The sequence below is a fragment of the Osmerus eperlanus genome, chromosome 1, assembly GCF_963692335.1.
Source record: "Osmerus eperlanus chromosome 1, fOsmEpe2.1, whole genome shotgun sequence".
Lineage (NCBI taxonomy): Eukaryota > Metazoa > Chordata > Actinopteri > Osmeriformes > Osmeridae > Osmerus > Osmerus eperlanus.
In genome coordinates, this window is record NC_085018.1 from 19,229,122 (window position 1) to 19,255,293 (window position 26,172).

Consider the following 26,172-nt stretch of genomic DNA (forward strand, 5'->3'; position numbering starts at 1 on the left):
ACATAAGACTGTCCTTTGCTGAGGTCAAGAGGCCATACAGTGAGGCCCCTTACAGGCCGCATACGGAATATGGTATGCACTAGGGTCAGACTCTCGGGAGACCGTGAGCAGGAAATATGCAGAAACTGACTTATACTAGTTATGACGTTATCAGCTGTGTGCCACTTCCAATGTGCACCATTACTGGAGTTTGTCCTGCTTAGGTCATGTTTTGTGGTCACTATATTTGTACTGTCCAGCCATTATATAAAGGGACGTCTGTGAGACCTGTTCTTCACTCATGCTGACCACTCTGTCGTGGGGAAGTCACATGATCCGAGCTCGTGTAATAAACAAAGTCAACCCTTCCAGTGTCGTGCAACTCTTTCTGGCCTCCATCTGACAGATTTCATCCTATCAGTAAGTAACTGCTTTGGGTAAGTCATTTTCGAATATGTTAAAGACAAAGCCATTTTTTGCTTAAAATAAAAAATAGTTAAATTTGGTTTCTGTCACTTACATAAGTAGCTTGCATGGTTGAAATAGTCAGCAACTAAATAAAGACATTCTGATAAAAAATATCTATTTCACACAAAGACACTGTGGGTTGCTTTGATGTGGTGTCTTTGCATGTGCTTTTAGCATGTTGGAGTTTCAGTAAACTAGTAAAGAACACAGATTCTTTGAAGTGCGTCTTGTACCCTGGTATGGCTCCTTTCCTTCTCTCACATGCATTTGATCACACACCCTGTGTTTTAGACATGTGCCTCAGACAGGCAGTAATAGTGAGAGTGATACCAAGGATATCAGCAGTGAGAAAGCTTAAGTGTGATTGTTCTCATGAAGGGATAACTTCTATAATGCTTTTCCTCCAGGTCTGTCAAGGAGGACTGCTCTTTGGTGGAGAAAATAAAACCATGTTTTTGACTTGAGTTGTGACATTCTTCAATGCAGATACAAATCAGATTTACTGGCGCAACTGCTGAATCAGCAAGCTACTGCAGAAGAGGAAGCTCACACAAATGAAGATTCACTACTGAACCTTAGTACACAATTCTGAGAAAGGTGCATAGCTGATGCCTGTCAGTGTGAATGTACGCAAGAAAGGATGTGTTTTTAATAAGAATCTGAAAAAGAACTGGTTGTATGTTTTATTCCAAAGCCGAAGCAGACAGAAGTACAGCAGTTGGACATGAGACACGAAAGAAGAGCAAACACTGACTGAGCTCCCCCTAAAAACAGGGGTGTAGGGGACCAAACAGAACACCACAGAATGACCTCATCAACATTCGTTTGCCTGTAAGCGTGCTGCAGGTGAGTAAAGAGACAAACGTGGGAGATGGTTTAACAAGGAGGAATCCTAAAGAAACAGACCAACAGAGACATCTCTGCTCCCAGTGGGAGGTGAGGTGGATATACAAATATCAAGAACCTCCCAGTGGTGATAGCTGGTGCTGTGCCACAGTCTGTTACTTTTTAAGAATAGGTCTTTTTATTGCTCCCAAGCCTCATTCAATATTGATGGAACTGGACTTTGCAGACACATCAAACAGTTGAGGTTCATAGTTCCCACACTACAGTTCCCATGATTCAAAGCTGTGGCTTTGCCTGTGGAATGGGAGCCTGTCGTCAACGTTCTTGAGAAGGGCCGGTTGCACACAACGCATACACACACATCCCACTGTGTTTGTACACAAATCCAACATGACATACGCGCACACGTAAAAACTAACTGAAATGAACGGAAGCTTAAAACATCTGTATAGCATCAACATCAGGTGCGTTTGCGCACATGATCAGAGAAACTTAGAAAACGGCTACTCTACAAAGACTACAACCGATCCCCAAGACAACACGCGTATCAGTGGGGCTCGTGTGTGCTGTGAGCTGGTGCTGCCCCCCACTCATGGCCCAACGTGAGCTTGCATTCCTTATTCCACGTTCTAGAACACATGTTCCAAGATCTGTAGGAGCAACCATAGGTGGGAGGCATCTCCACAGGAAGAGGAAGCGAGGTGGACCTGCTGCCACAGGCTTCTCCTGTCAGCAAAGGGAAGAGGGGACGGGGACATCTCCTAGAGGGCCACGAGCTGTGTGGGACTGCACAGGCCTCTGCTCTACATTCACTAGTGACTGGTACTGTACACTGGAATGAGATCAATTGGAATCCAATTCCAGTTCACAGTCAAAGACAGACCCCATACATTCCATATGTCATTTTCAAAAAATACATTACTTTTTTTTTTTGTGTTATAGAATCATTGTTCCCCCTCTTTATTTTTGGATTTAGCCATTAGGCAACACTTTATCGAAGGAAAGGCTACACTCAAACGCACTGGTCGTTTTAAGGAAGAAGAATTAAAAAAAAAAAACTTCTGTGGTGAATGTTTATGATCCTATTGGCTACTGCATATAAACACGCTGCAGTGTGTCGGTTCTAACATTTAGTCATTTTAGCACATTCTAACACAAAAGCCATGTTCAGCATCGATTGTGGACTGTTCAGAACCATGCAACAACACCATGCGAGACCACACACTGCTGCAGAGCATAGTCAAGTACAAGGGCTCTTTAGAAAAGATGTACCTTGAGGGATAAAAAGTTGTTTCTGTGCAACTGCCTCAGGGAAAACCGCAACACATTTTCATGTAAAACAAGAGGACTGATCTAAGACTGATCATACAGACAGAAACAGACAGACACAGACAGACAGATTCCTCTGAGTGACATACAGAATGACCAGTGCTGGTCCCCCTCTTTCCTAGATGAGGAGAGAATTGAAGAGAGGATGTCCTCTCCTCTCCTGACCTCCCCTCCATTCCTATTCATAATCTCTTGGCTGCTTTAAAAACATGAATGTTCGCTCTCTATTGAAGCAGTGGTTGATTAATCAAAATTCGGAGTAATAAAAAGAAACATACAAAAAAAACTAAAAACATTTGCAATTGTGAAAGTTATTGCTTCCTGTTCCAGATCCATGGATGTTTCAGTGAGCTGGCGTCTGTGTGTCAGAGTCTTTATTAGCCTTTTTCCTCCTTTTCATGAGCAGGGGATTGGTTGAGTCCTGGATGGTCTTGATTTTGATTTGCTCGTAGTCCACCCTCATAGTTGCCAAGGCGCTTGTCATTTCCTCCTGAGAGACACAGACAGGACATCTGTCAGACCACCAGTCCCTCCCTCAAGACTAGCATCCACAGTTTAAATCCCCTGTGCTGGCTGTCTGCTTCATGTGCATGTAAAGAAGTGAGGAGAGTAGCTGTTACCTTCACGTCCTCCCAAGCGTCCTTCTCCTCCTTCAGGACACGACTTGTGTGAAGGGGAGTCTGAGGGACTTCCATGGACTGCTGCAGGAACACAAACAGACAGGTCAGGTCACACTACACAGAGTGGTGGAAGGAGAGCTACCGTAATTTTCGGACTATAAGCCACTATTTTCCCAATTTTTCGACCCTGCGGCTTATATAACGGTGCGGCTAATCTATGGATTTTTACAGCTAACGGACACTAAGTGGAACCGAGAGTGGTACGAGAGACAGAACGAGAGACAGAACGGAAGCAAGACAGACAGACATTAAGTAGAGCGAGACAGTTTGTGCAAAGGAAGTTTTCATGCACAAACCCTCATTATGTAAAACAAACGTAGAAATGTATATGATGCAGCTTTTAAGTTAAAGGCAGTCAATATGGCTGTAAAAGAAGGAAATAGAGCTGCTGCACATAGCCTTGGCATCAATGAGTCAATGGTGAGACGTTGGAGACGCCAGCGGGAAGAACTGTCTCAATGCAAAAAGTCAAAAAAAGCTTTCAGAGGTAATAAAAGCAGATGGCCCAAACTTGAAGACTTTCTTGAAGATTGGGTGAACACACAGAGAGCAGACGGCCGAGGTCTTTCCACCGTGCAGATCTGACTGAAAGCCAAAACAGTCGCCACCGAAATGAAAATCTCCACCTCCAAAATTTTGGAGGTGGACCATCCTGGTGTTTCAGATTTATGAGACGAAAGGGACTGTCCATCAGGGCGCGGACGACTACCAGGAAAAAATAACAAACTTCGGTGAATTCACACAAAGAAAGATAGAGGAATATTCCATCGGACCGGACCAGATCATAAATATGGATGAAGTGCCTTTGACGTTTGACCTGCCTCTCACTAGGACTGTTAACAAGAAAGGTGAGTCGTCCATCACGTTGAGAACCACTGGCCACGAGAGAACGAATTTCACTTGTGTTCTCGGCTGCACAGCATCTGGATTAAAGCTTCCGCCAATGGTGATTTTTATGCGGATTACAATGCCAAAAGAAAAGATCCCGAACGGCATCTCCTTTAAAGTCAACAAGAAAAGGTGGATGATGGAAAGCGTAATGAAGGAGTGGCTGAATGAGTGCTACGTCAAGCGCGCTGGAGGATTCTCTCGCCAAAAAAAAGCGTTGCTCGTTTTGGACAGCATGAGGGCCCATATAACAGATCCTGTGAAGGCAGCCATCAAGAGCACAAACTCAATTCCAGCTGTGATTCCTGGGGGCACAACGAAGCATCTGCAGCTACTCGACATCAGTGTCAATCGTGCGTTCAAAGAGGCACTACGCTTTCAGTGGGAGGCGTGGATGACTAGCGGCGATAAATCAGTCACCAAAACTGGTCGCATGCAAAAAGCAACTTTCACTCAAGTTTGCGAGTGGATCCTGATAGCGTGGAGGAGTGTCAAAACATCTACGATCATCAACGGATTCCGAAAGGCTGGACTGCTGCGTGATGAAGAGGAGGACGCCACCACAGCTGAGGCCCTTCAGATGCTGTTAGATTCCGACAGTGACGAAGAGGAGTTTGTTGGTTTTGAGAGCGACAATGAAGGAGAGAGGAGAGTGGCTGACGAAGCCACCCTGAGCCTGTTCGTTTCCGACACTGGAGATGGGGACTTTGGTGGTTTTAGTACGCAGGAAGAAGACGGAGATGAGGATTGAATACGTTATGCATATATGCAACTTGTTTGTTGAAATGTTCATAAATGGGAGCTTCCTCAAGCAGCCATCTCTTTCCCGACAATCCCCTCTGTGCACGAACCCTTACATATGGTAATTAAACATTAAAACACCTGCGGCTTATAGTCCAGTGCGGCTTATATATGTACACATCATTCAATTTAGCTGCTGCGGCTTATATTCAGGTGCACCTTATAGCCCGAAAATTACGGTACTTTCATTGAAGGACAAGTGCGTGTGCTCACATTGATCCAGGGGTGGTTCATGAACTCTGTGATGGTCATCCTCTGGGTGGGCTCTGTCTTCAGTAGGGCGCTAATCAGCTGCTTGGCTACACACACACACACACACAGAAAATACATGGTTTGCTGCAGCTCATGTTTTGCTACAGATCTGAAGAAAACACTCCTTGAGGGGAAAGAGAAAAATTGCTCTCAAGACTATACGGATCCACACACACATACAAACTCTCTCCCTTTCTCTCTCACCCTCCTCTGAGACATCACCCCATTCCGGGTTGGGGAACTCATACTGGCCGTTGCGTATCCTCGTCTTCATCCCAGGTGAGATAGCCAGGCCGTGGTTAGAGTAGAATGGAGGATAGCCACACAGGCTGAGGGGGGGATGAGAGGAGAAGAGGTGACATGAACCCACAGCATGAGTGAAGTTTGGTCTGCTGGAAATATTAGGACGCTAAAGGTTGGTAGAGGAGGGACTTACAGAATATACATGATGACACCCAATGACCACATATCACATGACTTGTCGTATTTTTCTGGACCCAGGACCTCAGGCGCTGTCGGGGTGAGGAGGAGGTAGGGGTTAGAGGGCACTATTTCAACGTCACGGGAATCGAACCGGCAACCTTCTGATTAATAGCTCGATTCCCTAACCACTCAGCCATCTGACTCCTGTTATTATTTATGAGTCCTCACAAAAATAATATGATAAAGCAGTTTAAAAATAAACTTGTTTGTTTTATTGTCACAACAGAACAGAGGAACATCAAAACATATTAAAGTTCTGATAAATTAAATGTATAAAAATACAAACTTAAGATATAAAACTTAAAGTCCTTTGAACAAAAACACAATAATATTTTTTAAATGTTATTATCGTCCGTTATAAATGCGGATACCGACAGTTTGGAAAATGCCTAATATCGGCCGATAATATAGGCCCGCCGATATATCGGTCGGGCTCTAGTTTCTACTGTGTGGGTCCCATGGCTTTAGTTAATACTAATACAAGGTGTTTGTGTTCAGCATCCTTACCCACGTAGTAGGGTGTGTAGCAGGGAGTGGCCAGAGAGTTGTGTGAGGTGGTCTCTTTGGCGAAACCAAAGTCTGTCAGTTTGAGCAGTGGATTGGGCCTCTTAGAGCTGTAGAGCAGATTCTCTGGCTACAGGGAAGAAGAGAGATGGGGAATGTGAGAGAGAGACAGAGAGAGGTGCTGAGAAAGAGAAAGACCGACAAAACACACTGACTGTTGCAAGAAGTGCACTACAAGGAAATGGCCTTGAGCACTGACCTTGACATCCCTGTGTGCAATGTTTGTGGCGTGCAGGAACTGGATGGCCTCTCCTATACTCTTCATGATGTCAGACGCCTCTGGAACCCCATCAATCACATTAGTGTGTGTGTGTGTGTGTGTGTGTGTGTGTGTGTGTGTGTGTGTGAGTGAGTGAGAGAGAGAGCACTGCCCATGTGCACAGTATCTGTGTGTAGCCAGAAGGAGAGTGTGTGTGTGTATTGGTGGTCATGTTCTGTACCTCTCTCTGTGAAGGCCTGGTCACCTCTGTCCTGGATACGACTAAACAGCTCTCCCCCATCCATGCTGTAAAAAAAAAAAAAAAATTGCAAACAGAAACCTCAACGGTTACAAAGAACTTAGAGAGGAAAAGGCTGACAGTCAGATCACCAGTCAAGGGATGATGGTGCGCTGGAGACTTAAAGATCAAACACACCTGATCTTCATTAGGTGACAAGAAATCTATACCACACATGCACACACACACGTGGTTTGGGTTCTCACTTTTGATCACTATCAAATTATGAATCGCAGATTCACACACAATTATAGAGTAGTGGTTTGAGTTGCATTCTAATGAATCATCATGTCTACTATGCTAACCACATCCAGACAGGCTAGGAATCACAGGGCAGGTGGAGAGCTTATGGTTCCTGGAAACCTGCCATTGAGAGGAAAGGGGGCCCCAGAACTCACTCAGACAAACTGGATCAGGTTTGAGCAGATCAGGGGAAGAGCAACTGAAGAGTAAATGAGCAAATAAAGCTGTTCTTAACTTGGACACTCACTCTGCACAGCTGGCTCACCAGTTCTGACCTGCCTTCAGTGCCGGTCAGGGAAACACCCAATAGGACTGCCTTCACTTGGACATGCTAACCCAGCCCAATCAGTTTCATCCAAGTACACAGAATCTCACACATTGCACCTGGATAAAACAAATCTCTCCCCCTCACTGCCAGGGCTTCGGTCTCATGTGTTTCATTTCACCTCTTTTCTCTTTATGACTGGCAGCAGTTTCAGATATGATCATCATTGGCAGTTTCTGTGCTTAAGGTTATGCAAATCTGCAGATATGTATATATATATATGTGTGTGTGTGTGTGTGTGTGTGTGTGTGTGTGTGTGTGTGTGTGTGTGTGTGTGTGTGTGTGTGTGTGTGTGTATGTATGTATATATGTGTGTGTGTGTGTTCACACGAGAGGCCCTCGTGCAAGGGGGTGGCCCGGCTAAAACCACTGCGGCACGCTTCAGAACTTTTAATATTAATCATCACCGACATCAGCACATGTGCCTGAACATGGACAAACCTCTGACTGTCCTATGGGTCCAACTGCCACGTATATGATTCATTATGACTAAGGCCTCCACTTCTGATTCCCTATCACGCACTTCCTACCTATCATCTGGCTCGCTTCCTTATTTCTCAATAAGACACAAGTTCGCCCCTGACAGTCAGAAGGGTTCTGCGCTGTTCATCTGACTCTGCCAACAACTTTACTGATAATCAGATGATTTACTTTGAGTGATTTCTGATAACCCAGTAACATTGCACTGTAAGTGTTGAATAACACACCTTCACACCAGAGACCACGCTTTCCAGACACACAGACTGGAAACACAGAACTGTCTCTCTGTAGATTAGGTTAAACAACTGTGTTACCCACATCGATGCACACACTGACACACCCAAACACAGATGATTTAAACTTTCTTTAAGATAAGCTAAGAGAACACTTCATTTGAGCCTGGAAATGAAGAGTCAGGTTTCAGATGACAGCTCAGTGTGAAACCACAAGAAACAAAACGCTGTTCAGCTCCTCGCCTACTTTCGTAATCAGGTGGGAAAGTGTCACCAACCGTAAGACAGATGTGTGCGTCTTGCCCATAAGTGTGCTTGCACACCTTGTTCTATAGCGACTGCATTATTAAATACATCAGAGCTGCCGCATCAACCACACACCTCCCAGCTGAGAAGACCTTCTGGGAAACGTTGTGGTTTCTTCACAAGGGCTGTGTGAATGAATGCTTGGTCAGGGTCTCTCCCTAGGACACTGACTGAGCTGTGGTGTCAGTGAGCAGCAGGGCTGAGAAGGCATGGAATCAGCTGCTGAGTGTGAGGGTGGAGGTGACCAGACTCGGGGTGTAGCACGTGTAGAAGATAGCTGAGCAAAAGGAAACCTCATTTCGAAGAAATGGGTCAACTTCCTTGAAGAGTCACACAGTTAATTTACAGTTAATAGAACAAGGTGACATTACTATGAATGAGATTGCATAATGAGTTCCCTCTCCTCTCTCTTCTATATCAAGCCCCGCCTCTCCACCTCAACCTCTTGCTTTCCTTACGTGAGGAAAGGGTTGTGCCACTTATGCAAGGCTATCAGTGGGGGGTTTCAAGACATTATAGCGTTTGAGTGTGTGCGTGTGCCCACCATTCCATAATAATGAGCAGACACTTTTTGCCCTGGTAGAGGTTTTCAAAGACATCGATGATCCGTACGATGTTGGAGCAGGGTGATGCTCTCCAGTGTAGCTCCACCTCCCTGCGACCCTTGGCACAGTCCTGCAGCATCTACACACAAGACAGAGGAAGCACAAGAGGGGGAGGGGGGGACGAGAGAGACAGAGACAGAGAGACAGAGAGAGAGATGCAGAGAGAGAGATGCAGAGAGAGAGATGCAGAGAGAGATAAAGAGAGACAGAGATACAGAGAGAGAAAGAGGGAGATGTAGGGAGCGCAATTATAGTTAATATTGTAATTATAGACTGTGATAAAACCGTCATGATTTTAGTGAACCTGAGAAGCAGGACTGGGTGACCTACATTTGATACAAAGTAGAGGGAAGAGCAGTACTGCCCTCATCAGACAGACTGAGAGAGTGACTTCCAGACTTACGTCTGAGGTTAGACTACAATACTGGAGGGTGTAGATTATGAATGGTTTAACAGCACCCTCTAAGGGAAAAGTTTTGTCATAGCATTAAGCCAATTTATTCATTCGTTGTGGAGACTATGAATCAGCCTGGGAACCAGACGAATCTGCCAACTCATGTTTATTTTGCTCTGACAGGTGGGTCAGGCCACCCTCCCGAATCATCTTTGCGGGGTAGAGAACATTTTTCTCCTGTTAACCTGATACATAAGGATATGAAATATATATATATATAAATATATAGGATATTCAGGGAGTCAGATGGCTAAGCGGTTAGGGAATCGGGCTACTAATCAGAAGATTGCCGGTTCGAAAATGACGTTGTGTCCTTGGGTAAGCCACTTCACCCTACTTGCCTCGGGGAATGTCCCTGTACTTACTGTAAGTCGCTCTGGATAAGAGCTAAATGACTAAATGTAATGTTCTTTAAATTGACTTTTAGGAGGACAAAAAACCTGCAGTCTCGTGCAGCACATATCTCTGACCTCCCTGACACTCCGACCTTTCATCTAACACGCTGACCTTTCACCTCTCACCACAACCTGTCCCAAGGCAGACACTTGCTATGGATATACATAGCATCACACAATGTTACAGAATAAACGTAAAAATGAATCTCCCATCTTGTGATATGTTTCCGTCTTTTGCTGGAGGTGGACCTGCACCTGTTATATACTAGGCTACAGAACTACCCCACTGTGGCCTCTCTCACCCTGACTGGAGAACTAGTCATTCTGCCTGTCATAAGTATCTAGGAGTAATGGACACAGACACATGTACACATAAACACACACTGACACTAGTAGTGGATCCAGTCCAATACAGACTGGGTGGGCCAGCCCTCTTCCACAACAGAAGGCTACATTCAGCAAAGGCTCAGATCTCTATCCCCGAAAAATCTCACACACCTGCATGCATGCACACACACACACACACACACACGCGTGCAGAGACACACACAAACTGATCTCAGTGAAAACATTGTCATAAGCCAGAAGCAGCTCTCCACCTGACGAGAATCAACACCCTTGAAGCCCCGAGTCTCTGATTTCAGCTCCATACTTGTCTGCCTCGATCCAAGCAGATGACCATATAAGGCCTTGGGGAGGGTGACGAGAAGACCCTGGACATCCAGGCCGTGACCAGCACGCTGGCAAATCCACACCCCTCTGTTATCCTTACTGACATGAAGATGTCGCCTCTTTTGGTGCAACGCTCCGAAGCTTTGCCTAAACATAAAATAATGTGACAGCCAGTGGAAAGAATTCTGCGGCCTAGTCCTTGAGCATTGAGCCGTCTTCTGCCTGACAGCATTCCAGCCCTGCCCACTGACACAGGGTCTGGATCTGGTTCCTCTGGGCTCTAGAGATCTCCCAGAGAACACAGCAGCACTGCTGGCCATGACAGCCTCAGCCCTGGCCTTGCATAGAGAAGCCTGGTCTAACCTACAGTCTGCACCTAACCAACAGTGGCTGAGCAGTAGAATAGCACTGGTTGATCTAGTCATCCCCCTTTATTTGGCCAGCTGAGATGAGTCCTGCTGATTCCCACACACGACGACTGACGTCAGTCAGGGTGATGTGTCACAGGGGGTTCATCTGTTGGAGCATCTGGTTGCCATCCTGTCAGTGCCATACTGTCACTGTTTCCTCATAGCTGTGTGTGTGTGTGTGTGTGTGTGTGTGTAACTACCTGGCAGTTAGCACAGTGGTTGTTATTCATGTGGCCATGGAGCCAAGCTGGGCTAGGTCAGCAGAACTGCACAGAGAGATGAGTTTAGAGTGCTCCTACAGAACAGCACAGTAGCTACAGGTCAGAGCTGTCAAACCCTGTTTCATCATTCCAGCCCTTCCAACACCAGGCAACCCAAGAACCGTTTCCAAGTTAGAAGTGCTGAGAGGATTCTACCAGAAGTAGGCTAATCCTATTTCTAGTCAAATCCTATTCTGCTCATTATCCTGACCTGAACTGTGAGTTAGTCTGCTCTTCTCCTGCTAAACGATCAAAGCAATGAGACACCAACACCAATGATCTGAGAGAGACACACAGAGTGTGTGTATGTGCGAGTAACTGTAATGATAGGAGTGGCTGCCAAAATGAAAGTGATGATTAACTAATAACCCCTCCATAACCACAAAAGTTCCCTCTAAAACAGAGACACAAACAGACATGTGCACACGCGCGCACACACACACACACACGCGCACACCTCTCTTTCCTGGTATTTGGATGGCTGCCTTCTTCCATCTGCTGCGACCCCTTTGAGCCTGAGCAGTGAGATCGACGGGAGGAGGAGATGGGGGGAGGGGGGGCAGATGGACATACAATGAACCCCTCCAGCCCACACAAAGACCCCTGAGCCTGAGCCTGGGGCAGGGCAGGAGAGGGAGGAGATGGGCTCTGGGACGGAGGAGGAGGGAAAGGGGGTGGGGAGGGCTTGTGTTGTCAACCTGCCTCTGGGACCCCAGGGGAATGGGGGGAGGGGTCATAATGGAGAATGAAGCAGAGACTAAGGAACACATCTATATGCCTATAGACTGAAGGGTCTGATAGGGTCTGATAGGGTATGATAGTGTATGACAGAGTGATGGTTATAGTATGGCACACTGAAGAGTATGGCAGTGTGAAGGCTAGGCATGCTGTCTAGAAGGCTAGGTACCAGGCTGCAGGAGTCTGGGTCTAACAGAGCACAGTGGTAGTGAGGGGGAACCATGTTGGATCAGAGGAGGATGCAGAGTGATGGAGGGGGAAGCCTCTTACCCGACCCCGATGGTTAAACAATGAAACATCACAGATTGTAGTCAGAGATGTGTGTGTGTGTGTGTGTGTGGGGTTGTGTGCACATTGAGCCCTGGCTTCTTATTCCAACACCAAACAACATGTTTATGTGTCACTGCGACTTGATCTGATTAAAGACATCTGCCAAGCCCCCCCAACCAGCCGGGGGGGGGGGGGGGGGCCGACATGGGTTTCCTCAGTGATCGACAAACACATGGCTATAGAAAAATGAGGCAGCATTTCTGACTGTGGAGTGAGGCTCTCAGACGATCCCGTGACGGGATTCAGGCTTGTGCTCTCTGACCTCTCGTCTCTTTGTTTGTTACCCATCTGAGAGGCGGTGGCCTGTTGCCATGGCGTGGCTGTTTGTTTACATCAAACACTTAGTCTAGGCTGGGACCACAAACAGACTTGTGTGTAAGATGAAGCCTGGGTCATATTCAAGTCCTGCGCCTTCCGTCATGCTTCTTCTGTGACCATTAAGTCACAACATGAACTCCAGTCATGGAGACAATTCAACAGCCATCCAGTAAGAATGTATCTGGTGATAAGTTGATTTTGTAACCTTATTATTGACAACATTATGGCAACTCTGGAAGGTTGGTATTAATGTTCCCTTGAATATTTTGAGATGAGAACGTAGAGTTTTGAAGGTGTCAATGATGCTATAAAAAGTAGCACAGATAGGCTAGGCCCTACCAGGTGACAACCCTCCAGAGGAAGGGCTGGGACTGGAAGTGGTAGAACAGGAACACCAGGTGACTCAGGTTACATCACTGATATCTCAGGCTAGATCTGCTCAAGCCAACTGAACATCTGGCTAGCAGGTGACTTCCTGAGTATGAGCTCATCATTAGAAAGAGAGGCCACACACACACACACACACAAAGTATGTTAAAGTTAATTTCTTCCAATACGTTCACAATACTGTATATTAACGTGATATATGACCGTTTCGATTTGGTGAAGCTGACCATGTATGTGTATTTGTGTGTTAGTGTGGTCAGATAGATAGGGTTGTCTTGTTCTAACTAAAACAGGATGAAACACCTGATTAAGGGAGCTATAGCTCAACACTAGTGGTTCAATATAGCCTGGCCTGAAAGGTAAATCTAGGCTCTGAGCCCCCACTCTTCACAACATATGCACTTACAAACTCTTTAGACTTAAGATAATATCCTACAAAACACAGTCTTAAGCGACAGATCACATACTTGTTGCTCGATGAAGTAACATGGAGATTGTGAGGAGCATTTTGAAAACCGAGTGATTCTATTTTTGGACCAGAAACCCCCAACGGTGAAGCACTTCCCTTTCCTGATAAGAACATTCAGCACCGACCAGTCTGCTACGCCTCCTCATCATCATCATCACAAGGGTGGAGGGAGAGAGAGGAAGGAAGAGACAGCCTGACAGCAAAGACTTTGGGTTGGGCTCACAGGGGAAGTGAAAAGTGTCAGCCATGTTTACCAAGGGCAGAACAGCAACACACACAGCTAAACAGTCCACTATAGCTGATTAAGCCACTGGACAATTATATTCAGACTAGTGTGTTTCATTCTGACAAATCACACAGAGGGTAAGTAGTACTATACGCATACACAGTACACACAGTTAGTCTGCAATTCCTCCACAAGTACTTCTACATTGTGCTGTTTGTAGACCATAGGGCAGATGAGGACGGCCTGACCCCTCTGGTGAAACAGACTACATGGCTCTCTCTCTTTGCCTCACCTGCTCACAACAGCTCAGTCTGACTCCTTTCAAACACACTGTTTTACCTGTCAGACCTACACACTTAAGAAACAGGGGAATTTTGGATAGGAGAGAGAGGGGGTGGTAGTGTGCAATAGCCAGACAGGGTGAGTGACAGAGATTCTAATCTATCATAACATATGTGGAAAGTCTACATTAAACCACCCTTCTCTCACACAGTTAAACCACAAAGACAGAAATCAACCAACATAATCTAAATAACATTGGTTTCAATCTTTATTTGAGCTCTGTTTGACCTAAAGAGCTTAATGTGACAATCCCAAATCATTACTAAAAGAGCTTTGTTTGAAACTAATCCGCTTGTTTTGGAGAAATATGTCATACGAGTCAAATAGTCAATTTCACAGTAATCTGAGCAAGACAATGTGGTGTTGTAATGTAATGGTGTCAATCAACATCAACTGAATCCTGGTCTGAATATTAACACAGAAAAACAAGCTCAAACATTGGGCTTTAACCTAGATGCGCCTAACTCAAACACAAGGTACTATAACTGAGCCTCATGAGGCGAAGGGGACATTATACATAGCCAATATTCTCTAGTTGCTAGCGGCTCTTAATCTGGCTGTGTCTCTCTCACTAAATGTCCTTCTCTGTCCCTCTCTCACCCCCCCCCCCCCAGCTCCTCCATTTCACATCTCTCATCGCCCACCTGCCAAACACCTCAGTCCACTTGCACGGCAGATAAGTTGCACACATTCCTGGGGTGAGCTCATTCTCACTAACACAGCTGGCTGAGCAGAGGCAGCACAGCAAGCAGGCCATAGAGGACACCAGGGCCTGCTCCAGGACGGCCGAGCCGTGGAGAGGAGCGTACACCGGAATGACACCGACACGGGATGTGGGAGTAGCAATGTTATAGCGGTCCTCATTGACGTGACCATTTCAGACAACCGCTTCCCCTCTCTCCTTTCCTTCCTTCCTCAAAATCAGCAGGTCTTCTTCTGACTCTAGGGGCAACGGCCTAGTTGTCCCTCCTATATTGTCTCTTCCTCAGTCTTTAATCAGGCTTGTTGAGTGTGGTGCAGCTGAACAGAGCACATCCCTCAGATCACGGCTGTCATACATGATCCTGTCAGATGTCTCCCAGCTTTCATTTATCCTGGCAACAAACAGACACACATGAGTTGATACAACTCTGGACTGTCACGTAAGGAGGGGGGAGGGAAGCGGAGAAGGTAGTAGAAGAGGGGAGTTAGATATGCCCAAAGGGCATTTCGCTCTAGTTTCCATTTATACAACTTCCTGTTTTATCACAGACAAGTGGCATCACATGAATCTCTCTTCTCTCTAGGAAATGAGGTAATGATGTGCCACACTGAATCTCCCAAAAATGTCTGCTGACTACTCCAGTCCTAGCTGAGACCTAAAGTTCTTGAGTCTAGCCCACAGTCAAAGAAAGGGTCTTTCCACTAGCTATTAACAGACTGAAATGACTTTGGACTCTGACTTGCAGCTTGCCACAAGGATAGCTAACACACAAACGACCATCAGTGCTCTCTTCAAACACAGGGTCTGGTCTACCCTTCACTTATAGGACACACAAAACATTACAAAAATACAAATAAACCTTCATGTAGCTCTTGTATCACCATCAAATAAAGACTATATATAAGTGCCAAAGCCAAGGAATGACGCAGCAGAAGACACCAGAGTATTATTCTGACTGTCAGCACGCACGCACACACACACACTCGTACGCACAGACCACACATGCTCGCACACACAGGATAAGTCACCTTCATTCAGGCACTAAACAGCTTTTAAACCTCTTATTAATCAGCTCAAAACAGAAGCAGCTAAGTCCCACCTCTGATCTGTGCGGAAACCTCACACTCTAGCACAACACATTGTAGTGACAGGGCTAGGAATAAAAGGCTTTAATCATGGCCACAGTTACACATCCTGGAAACCAAACAACCAGCAAAGCCAAAGTGAACACAGGGGGCAAGAGACAGAAGGGTGTGTACATGTGTCAATAGGATGGCTGGCATCGCCTGTTACAAAGTGAAAGTTCAGTTGTGCCACACTTCCCATTCCACCTCTGGCAGTTTCTCTTCTTCATGAACACACTGCAGCTCAGCCAGTCCAGAGCTCTACCCTGCTCTCCTCACACAGTTCCTCTACTCGGCCTCCTGTGATGTCACCAGACACATCCTGCCCTGCGGTGAGGAAACACAGTGGCAGCCACAGCAGGTGACAGAGGACCTGGCAGCTGTCTCCCTCTCGCTCTTTCTTCCACACACACACAGTGAGGTGACTGAGGATTCCTTCCCCAGACAGAAGAAGGTGCATGGTGATGTCATCACTGGTAGACCAGCCGATTCCCAGATCTGGCGTGTGTAAACAGGACTGATGGGATGAGGCTGAGTCATTGAGCACTACAGGAGGGACAGTGGAGGATGCTAGTTTATAAACCAGCCAGCTCAGGTTTCTGACAATCAGGCCCAGAGAATGCCCTTCAGAACTGGCACAGAGCAACATGGGCCAGAATGCAAGCCAGCAAGTCTCACTTATAGCTGTGATATGGGGAGAAACAAGTGGGTTAGCCTGCCAAGTGCTCACATAAAAACCACACACTCTAATCAATCACACAACTCTGCAGTAATGGAGCGCAAGTGTGAGTGTGTCCAAAACCATGTGACAGTGTTTTCCTTACACCATCCTTCAGGAGATGTAGCAATCCCCACTAATATATCTATAGGGGTTCACAAACTACAGTTGCATGCAGTGATACCAGCCAGTGTAATCCATTTCAAAGAGCTGAGTACAGTTTTAGAACATGAACATGGTGTCCTCTCAGATCCGTGTCCTGTTTTACACCAGGTTTACCAGTACAGATCAAGAAAAGGCCTGTTGGACCATGTTGGCATGTGTATCAAGTAGGGGTGGAACGGTACATGTATTCGTATTGAACTAAAACGGTACGGGCGTCACGGTTCTCGTGCATGAAATTACACGGAGAATACACAGTATAAAAATAAATAAAACTTGCGTGCAAATTAATTAATGTAATGGGGAACTACTGTTAGATACTCGAGTGGACACCTAATCTGTTGCCCCGCTTTAGCTCTGAAGCTCTGATTGGCACCGCCGTGAGTCAGCCAGCAGCACTAAGGACAAGTATGGCGAGTGGTGGCGACCCACGAGAGACAGAGGACACGCCGACCTCTAAGATCGCAAGTTTGGGAAAACTTTGGTTTCCCATTCAGTTACAGTAGTACAGGAAAGAGTGGTGGATAAGACGAGCACTGTGTGTCGGCGTTGTTCAGCGGTTGTGGGATATTTGAGTGAAAATACATCTAACATGCTAACGCATATAACGCATCTGGATAAGAGCGTGTGCTAAATGACTAAATATCTGACGCCATCACCCAACGAGACAAAAAAAAAAAACTGTCCAAATTCTCCTCCTTACAGTGCTTAACCAGCCTTTAGATACACATACGGCCAAAAAAATCACTGACGCAATCGGAATTTACATGTCATCTTCAATGCGCCCGTATTCACTCGTAGAGGAACCTGGTTTGTTTTGCTTTTCCCTCCGTTGTACCGAACTCGTACCGAACCGTGATGTCTGAACCGCGGTATGAACCGAACCGTAACTTCAGTATACCGTTCCACCCCTAGTATTAAGTGAGGTGACTTGGTGTCTCCTGGGTCCTGTGTCCATATGAATGACTTGAAACTGTCACATTGATTTCATGCCTAACGATAGAAATTATTGTTGTAGTGGATGATCTATCAAACAGAAAGAGAATCCCACCATGATCCTTAGGCCATGGGGCTGACGACTATCATTGCATAAAATAAACAAAATCTCTTAACATGCACACGGAATGTATTTTAAGTAGGAATCATCTAGATGGGCAATTCACACTGAATCTTTTTGCTCTCTCCCCCATAGCCTACCCAACACGCTTTCTTTACATGACTCACTCAAATCCTAACAATACCAGTCAGGCAGATGGTGTTTATCTGACACTTCCTATTCAAATAAAGATTGCAGCAGCTATTTAAATAATCCTGTCAGGACCAGTACGTGGGACTGTCAGTCTGACAACAGCACTTGTATGGGCCTAGATCTTGAGAAGGTAGATGAGGGCTAATAATGTGTTCCAACGTTAGAATACCACCAGACCGACAGATCCCTTCAAATCCTGGACAAAGGATAAAAAACATACAAGGATCACTCTCAACATGACGCGTTTGTGCGCTTCATGCTTGGTTGGAAAAACCCTGCCGATAGATGATAAACCATTCAAATGCTCACACTATGCATCCTGACAGAGACAAGCTTCCATGGTTTGTGTAGTGTGCAGATACAGGATTACCTAGATAAAATGTGTCAATCTAGACCATCAGCACAAAGTATATCATTCAGACATACTGCGTAACCATGCCTAATTGTGGAGGAAGTCAATGAAAAGGCAGGACACTCAAGCTCCTAATCCTGGGTACAGCCTGGCACTTAATAAGCCTACCTGAAGTAGACTCATAGTCATGGACAGTGATTCATGACTTGTCAACTGGCTAAATCAAGTCATTTGGTAATCATTAACCAACAGTCCTGGAGAGTGAAAGGGTGGATAATTGTCATTGTCACAACGCATTACATTACTCTTACTCCAACTTAGTAATGGTTTACATTCGATACATTTGATAGTTTTGTCTCAGTCATAAATGGCAGGCATCCACAATGGTGATAGGTAAATTCACAGACCTGAACCAGCCAATAGAATAGATCACCAACCCAATGGATTTCCCCACAGAAATACATTCACTCCGTCCTTCATTCATGATATCCTGGATCGTCATGAATGAAGGAAAGCAGGAAGTATGGTAAATTCATTGACGGTTTAGGTATGTTCATCATAAGATAGCCAGCAACTGAAACACAAATCTCTGCTATGCAAGTAATAGATTCAGTAAGTTGTCGGTAGCAAGATAAGACAAACATCTTACCTTTAGAGCGTACTTGTCTCCATTTTTCTTGTGAAAAATCTCGAGTACCTTGCCATTTATGCCCAGACCCAGTACCTGACTTGTGACCTTGTAATCATCCGTTATGGCGTTCTTTTTTATCTGCAGAGTCGGTCTGACGTGGAACTGTAACTGCCCTGCGTTCTGTTGCCCTACCGAGTTCTGCTGCCCCTGTGGGGTAGGGAACAGCGGCTGGTTCTGAGAATTCGATAACATGTTGAGACAGAAATTCACAAGACAACGAACACTCCTCTCTCAGCTCCTTCACCCCTTCCTGGGTTGTTTCGCTGTCGTGTGACAAGTTGAATTCGTAAAAAAAGATTCGCAATAAGTTAGCTAAAACACTAAAAATAGTTGTATAATTCGTATGGCTAAATTAAAACGCAAAATGTGTATCCCAGAGTTAGCTATGTGACTGAATAGGAAGGTACTCTTCTTGACCTGTGATCCTTGACTAGCAAGTCAGCTACGTTAGCTATTATCCATCTCGCGGTTTAGTAGGCTAGTTGCTTACAAAATGATTCCAAGCCTTGTCAAACATAATAGTAAAATAACTACAGCTGTGCTCTAAATACAACCTAACACGTCGCGACAATGACAAAACACAACACAAATGCTCAAAAAGCCAAACAAAAACTAGGACCGCGAACACGCGCAGTCCTTCACTTTCCGACAGTCAGGGTAGGCTTTTTTGTGCCTACGTCATGAGACGAGTTGAATCCGAGTGGACTGTTAAAGATACAGTCAGCAATATTAATTTCAAATAAGGAATCTGTAAATCTTGGCTATTCAAGAATGAATGTTTGTATACATATGTTTGAGATTTACATATACTTATCTATTTTAAAATAACCTCATATGTTTTAAATAGAGAAGTAAATAAAAGTGTATTTAATATATAGATCCTTTTTTTCTATCTAATTTTCTCCCAAAATATCATAACACGACTGAAATTAGGTGATTTACATTTTTAAGATTCCACCTTGCATTCATGCAGTACTTCTAAAAACCACCAGATGGCAAACCAGTCTTATAATTTGTGTTGATGGCCATTGGCCTTTAAATCTCAAGCTATTCCCTCACATCAAAAGCTTACAGTGCCCTCTGAGCAAGGCCCTAATCATAATATATACCCCCCCCCCATATTCAAATCTGGTCAAAATGTCCCCCCCCAATATATTGATATAAAATTATAAATGTGCTACGCTACGACAGGCAACCACGCACACTGTCCAAAATTATCCTAAACATTTTAATTCGGCCCCCCCAATGTTGACTCCATGGCTACGGCCTTGCCTCTGAGTATCAGTTTCTCTTGTCTACAAACCTGGGATCCCCCCCCCCCCCCACAGATTGAAATGGTCTACTGGGGCTAGGTTTTACCTGGTTGACTTGGTTAAAACTACAGCCAAATCAAATGGATCTAATGGTTTAATGCTGTGAATAATGATGTGTCCCTTCAGCATAATTGCCCCACTAAGAAGGCACATGTATACACAAAAATATACAAACACAACAAAATAAGTGCTGAGTTACAGTTCATATAAGGAAATGGAACTGAAATGAATTTTGTTGGACCCTAATCTGTGGATTTTACAGAAGAGAAATGTGTTTCTTTGAGCAAGATTTGGGGAATAAACACGTTATTTACTCACAATAGATTACTGTGCACATTTATGTAATAAGAATCAAGGTTTCATTATTAATCTGTTGACAATGTGACAAAATAACAAAACGTTTCTTTGCTTCTGTTCTCTTGTGCTCACTCTGGGTGGATTAGCAGATTCCTTTTTTATTAAGAAATCCCTGTAGTCTCCTAGTCATAGCATAATCCACTCACAAACAACAGGCTACCTGTGTGTGTGTGTCTTGCTTTCACACACACTACAACTGAGGACTGAGGGACTGTAGCTAGACTGTAGCTAGACTGTAGCGTGGTCTAGGTCAGGAAAACACACTCACTTTCCCCCCTTCTCCTTCCTATTGGACAAATACAGTTGTTATTCTATTGGTTATGTAATAGGGGAAGCGCATGCTCCAGAGAGTCCCCTACACACCCACACACCAAGATCTCCTCATATACAACTCTCATTATGAATGCATGTGTATGTATATTCTATGACAGTGTTTTCCATCCAGGATTGAGTTAGTCCACACACAGACCGTGTGTTTGGGGCTAAGTGGCCACTAGGGGGCCCCCTACTGATGAGCATAAACAATAGTCTATTTTTTCCTAGACACAGTTTTACTAGTAACCTGATCAGTTACTTTTCACAGTAACAAGCAAGGAACCATGTGAAGAATTATTAGAATTGTGATACCATATCCCCACTGGAAAGGCCTTGACTTGAAAAAGCCTATGATTGTTGCTGGGCAGAAAACCAAAGCTGTTTCATGTCAATCAGCGCAAAAACTATATATCTGTTTCACATCCCTGTGTGTTTCTTTTAGTGCTTTATAACGAAAACTCAAAACCTTGATTCTATTTCATGGCCACCATATGCAAAAGTCCCACACTCTTACTAATGCAGTTTCAGGCCACCCCCCTCATCTATCTCTCCACAGTTTGGCTAGTCACTCCTCTCTGCTTCCCCTGAGAATCTCTTAAAGTCAGTCCTCGGCTCCTTCTATCGCAAGCATCTCACACAAGGAAACAGCCTTTTTTTCCACTCTTCCCCCTTTTAATCACTCACCTTTCCTCTTCTCCCTGTTTCTCTTTTCCCTTCCCATCCATTTCCTTTCTCCTCCCTCCATCCATTTCTCCTCTGTCCTCTGTTTTGTTCTTCACACCTACACAGGACAGTGTGTACTGAACAGAAAGAGAGAAGGGAGAGGCCTGGCTATCTGTGGTTTCTGTGTTGATGATGGTCATTTGCATTTTAGCCTTAGTGTTAAGATACACATTAAAATACACATACAATACATGCACACATACAGATTCACACATATCGTTTCTTCAGAGACCTGGTACAATTATGTGTTTAAGAGCGAAACACTTCTTACTGGGATCTGATCTGAAAAGTCTACCCTTTGTCTACCAAACACTAACACACACCTCCCCTTTTCTCTCTTCCTCTTTCTTATCCCTCACTTCCTGGTATTCTCAGACACCGACTCTCATTTCAGAGTTCCCTTTTGACATGCTCACAGTAAGGAACACTGGGGGGTGGGGTGAGGGCATCACTATCTCTTTTTCCTCTCTGTGCTCTCCAGCTGCCTTTAAAGCATGCCCTTCGCAAGGCAGGCCTATTTTGCTGCAGTTATTACAGGCCACAACCCTTCTCCCCAAGAATAATCCCCTGCACTGCCCAGATGAAACTGAAGCTGGGTCCTGTTATAGACCACTGGTCAGCCTGATTTCATTTTGAATTCCTTGGATTTACTGGCAGCATGCCCAACATTGGACATGGGTGAACCCAGTAACCTTCCAGTGCACAAAGAAACACATAAGCACACAACAATAGATTATGTCTTCCAATTAGCTTAGAGACAAAACAATAGTACCTGTGAGACATCAGCTCCATAAAAACAGAACTAACTAACAAACGTAAAGCAGTAAAAGCATACAGTACACCTCTCTCTCTCTCTCTCTCTCTCTCTCTCTCTCTCTCTCTCTCTCTCTCTCTCTCTCTCTCTCTCTCTCTCTCTCTCTCTCTCTCTCTCTCTCTCTCTCTCTCTCTCTCTCTCTCTCTCTTGCTCTCTCTCTCTCTCTCTCTCTCTCTCTCTCTCTTGCTCTCTCTCTCTATCTCTCTCTTTCACAGACACACACAGACTGTTTCTGGCTCTCACTTACTCTCTCTCTTTCGCACTCAAACACACACAAATCAGTAATAAAACCCCATTGCCGCCCAATAAACATTGTAGACTCTAAGGCTGTGCTCAGTGAACACAATGTTCTGCCTGATAGATTGAGAGCCTCCTCCACACACACAGCCATCTGGATGTACAGCTTCACAATGGCCATGTACAACCAGTGCCATAATGGTAGAAAAAAGGCTGTAGTGTGTACTGGTCCATGTTTGATTGGGTGTTTGTAGTCTTTGTAATGCTGAAATAATCCTTCATGCAGCTCATGTATTTTTAAGTCTGAGAGCTCAGAGGGTTAATTCACATTATTCTGGTGTTTTTCTCTCCTTCGTTCATATCATCTCTGCAGCTCAGCCGCAACCTCTCAAATCAGACAGCAAAAAACAGACTCACAAAACGTGAGCTCAAAAACAAAGATAGTACACAATGGAGGAGAGCACATCATCAATCAGTCTTCTTGAATTTCAAACACACGTAAGCACACACACACACACACACACATACAGTAAATATACACATCCACAAAAGCACAGCATGTAAAGGGTCTGTCATCCATGAAATGGCTGGCTTTCACTAGGCCTACCACTACCATGTGACCATTAGAGGAATGTCCCTCTCTGTGTTTTCATCCCTGAACTGTGGCAGGAGCACAGAGGGGCCTGCACAGAGAGCACAGCCTGCAGCCCTGTCACGCGCTGGCCTTCTCACTCTGCCTAAAGGCCCTTGGAGGACAGGAGGGTGCAGGAAAAGGGATGAGGAGGAGGGGAAGATGAGGGGGAGAGAATGAGCAGGGGGGACACCAGGAGGAGAAGACAGTTACAGTGGATAACGACTGCAACAATTTGTTGAATTTGTTGGAGAGAATAACACCATTGGATAACACAATGCAAGGACATGCTGTCTCCCTCGGAGTCTCTGTCAGTACATTGTCCTGAGTGTGTATGTGCATGACCGTGTGTGCATGTGAAGACAGCCTCTCACGTTTGAGTCACACTGACATTCCAGTGCCCCCTGATGAACAAGGGTTTGTTTGAGTAGGACGGCTGCTTAGCCTACTTCTGATGCCAGGTCCTCTTCTGCCCTACTCAGTTGGAAAGAATGTCCCACTTTTTTACACAAATGCCAAACACACACACTCTCAAGCTCCTGACCCACTGACACATGCCATACAGGATGCTCCAGTTGTCCCACACAGAGAGAGAAAGAGAGAGAGTGACTGGTTCTGAATGGACTTATTAGTAATTTGGCGAAGGACCCACTTCCTTACAGACAGAACGTCATTCTTCTTTCACTAGGACTCTTTCTGAAACAAGCGACCCCACACTGGAAACACACACATAGACATGAACAGACAGGCACACAGGCATGCATGCATCCACACACACATAAATACACGCCGACCCGCAGTGGTGGTCCAAATAAGGTGGGCTCAGAGAGTCCTGTGTCTGGTTACAGAGCAATGGTGAAAAAAACTAGGGCCTATTCACGGAGTGTGTGAGCATGTGTGTTTGATGACCCAGAAAATGGCTTATGAGGGCAACTAAGAACAAGCCTGAACAGAGACTTTACTGTGTGTGACCTTTCTACACGTGTGTCCTTAACAGATTCCACGATAGGTCATACATAATGTTTATGTTTGGACATTCAATCCGATTGGCCTCCTCGTCTACTCGCCTGCCTACTGACGTCACCATGACAACCTGCACACCTGCTACCTCCCCCTCTCGACTTCAAGAGCAGGCCAGGTGCAGGGCGAGAGAAAGGTTAACCCCTTTGTGCTCTCTCTCTCTTTCTCTCTCTGTCTCCTTCACTCTGTCTAGCTCTCTCTCGCTCTCACTCTTTCTGTCTGTCTATGTCTCTCTTTCTTGTTGGGCAGAGTCTCCTAATCCAGTAATCCATGTTAATCCACATCAGATTACCAGGGGGAAAAGAGCCACTTTGTGCACAAGATTACCCTTCAACAGAAATCATACCCATACAGATGGTTGTGTGCGGGAAGGGGTTGTTAAACTATGCTGGGTACTCTAATGAACGGCTGTTCAGATACCCCCCTCGCCTCTCTCTCTCCCTTTCTGTACATTAGCTAAAGTCAGGCCTGTACTCCTCTAATCCTGCCAGTCTGATCCCTGTCACATCTCTGATCTGCTCACAACCTACTGCCCCACTGCCACTGCTTCACGTACACACACTCCCTCCATGCGGTCTACTGCAGTTCCTCCATATAGTCTACTGCCCCTGCAGTTCCTCCATATAGTCTACTGCCCCTGCAGTTCCTCCATATAGTCTACTGCCCCTGCAGTTCCTCCATATAGTCTACTGCCCCTGCAGTTCCTCCATATAGTCTACTGCCCCTGCATTTCCTCCATATAGTCTACTGCCCCTGCAGTTCCTCCATATAGTCTACTGCCCCTGCATTTCCTCCATATAGTCTACTGCCCCTGCAGTACCTTCATACAGTTTATTGTCTCTGCCCTCCTCCTCCTCACAGTTGAATGCCCCTCCACACATATACCCCTGCTCCTCTTTAGCTTCTCTCTCTCAGCCCCTCCGAGGCAGGTGACACAGACCATCACGTCCAGTGTGTTGGTGTGGCCAGGAGTCTGGAAAGGACGAGTTTGTCATGTGTTCCTAGAGTCCTGTGCAATCTGAACACCCCACTGAGCACTATTTTTACCTTGGCGAGTTACCCCTCCTGCCTTAACACACATACACACTCACTCATATAGACTCATATGCTGTCTTAGTAGGATACTCCTCTCTCTCCACCATGCCTTTATATGGTTGTATGTGGCAGACGAACCAGCCCGCCCTGTCCTTTGCCAGATTTCCATACCATGACCCTTTGCTTACCACACGTACTGCCCCTTCGTATCTGCCTCACCCACAAACTTTGTACCCTTCCACACACACGCAGCCATGCACGCAGCCATGCGCACGCACAAGCGTGCGCACACACACACGTGCACTCACACACGCACACCTTTTCACTGTCCAGGAGAGGAATAGGAAAAGACTAGCGTACAGTGAGACAGTATATCATTACAGTGCAGTAACTCTACATACCCAGAATTAGAATCAGGCCCTTTATCTCAGTACACGTACGACTCAGTATGTGTCCTGACACCGGTTACCTGTGAACCAAGAAGAGAACCCCAATTTCTGGTTTTGTGTGAGTGTCTGTTTGGGACTCTGTGTGTATAACAAGCATCTCCGTTATGCTTGGCCAGTAAACACCAACCACCATCAACTAGGTTTATATTTCAGGGACAGTGCATCCAGGATTCCCTACAACAGAGGTAACAGGGAGGTCATGTCCAATTGAGTCATATTGAGACATCTATTGCAGGGTTTTATAGAATTGTGACAAGAACAATGTCTATTTTTTATCTGTCTATCTATTGCTTGAAACA

General features: G+C 45.4%; 1 protein-coding gene across 1 annotated transcript; it reads right to left on the minus strand.

Annotated features, from left to right (window-relative positions):
* Window positions 1–1,115: 1,115 nt before the first annotated feature.
* Window positions 1,116–19,659, minus strand: mapkapk2a (MAPK activated protein kinase 2a). The gene is made up of 10 exons (XM_062468229.1): window positions 18,938–19,659; window positions 8,919–9,058; window positions 6,731–6,795; window positions 6,490–6,569; window positions 6,234–6,360; window positions 5,680–5,755; window positions 5,448–5,572; window positions 5,205–5,290; window positions 3,243–3,323; window positions 1,116–3,112 (listed from the first exon to the last, which is right to left on the minus strand). Exons 1-10 carry the CDS (start codon window positions 19,169–19,171, stop codon window positions 2,966–2,968), a joined length of 1,161 nt encoding a protein of 386 aa, XP_062324213.1. The 5' UTR covers window positions 19,172–19,659; the 3' UTR covers window positions 1,116–2,965.
* Between the last annotated feature and the right edge of the window lie 6,513 nt (window positions 19,660–26,172).

Coding starts and splice junctions, on each gene's coding strand:
- mapkapk2a (XM_062468229.1), bottom strand. CDS start 19,171: ATGTTATCGAATTCTCAGAACCAGCCGCTGTTCCCTACCCCACAGGGG. Junction 9,059..18,937: donor GAGACAAGTACGCTCTAAAG/GTAAGATGTTTG, acceptor TCTTGTGTGTAG/ATGCTGCAGGACTGTGCCAA. Junction 5,756..6,233: donor CTACACACCCTACTACGTGG/GTAAGGATGCTG, acceptor TCACCCCGACAG/CGCCTGAGGTCCTGGGTCCA.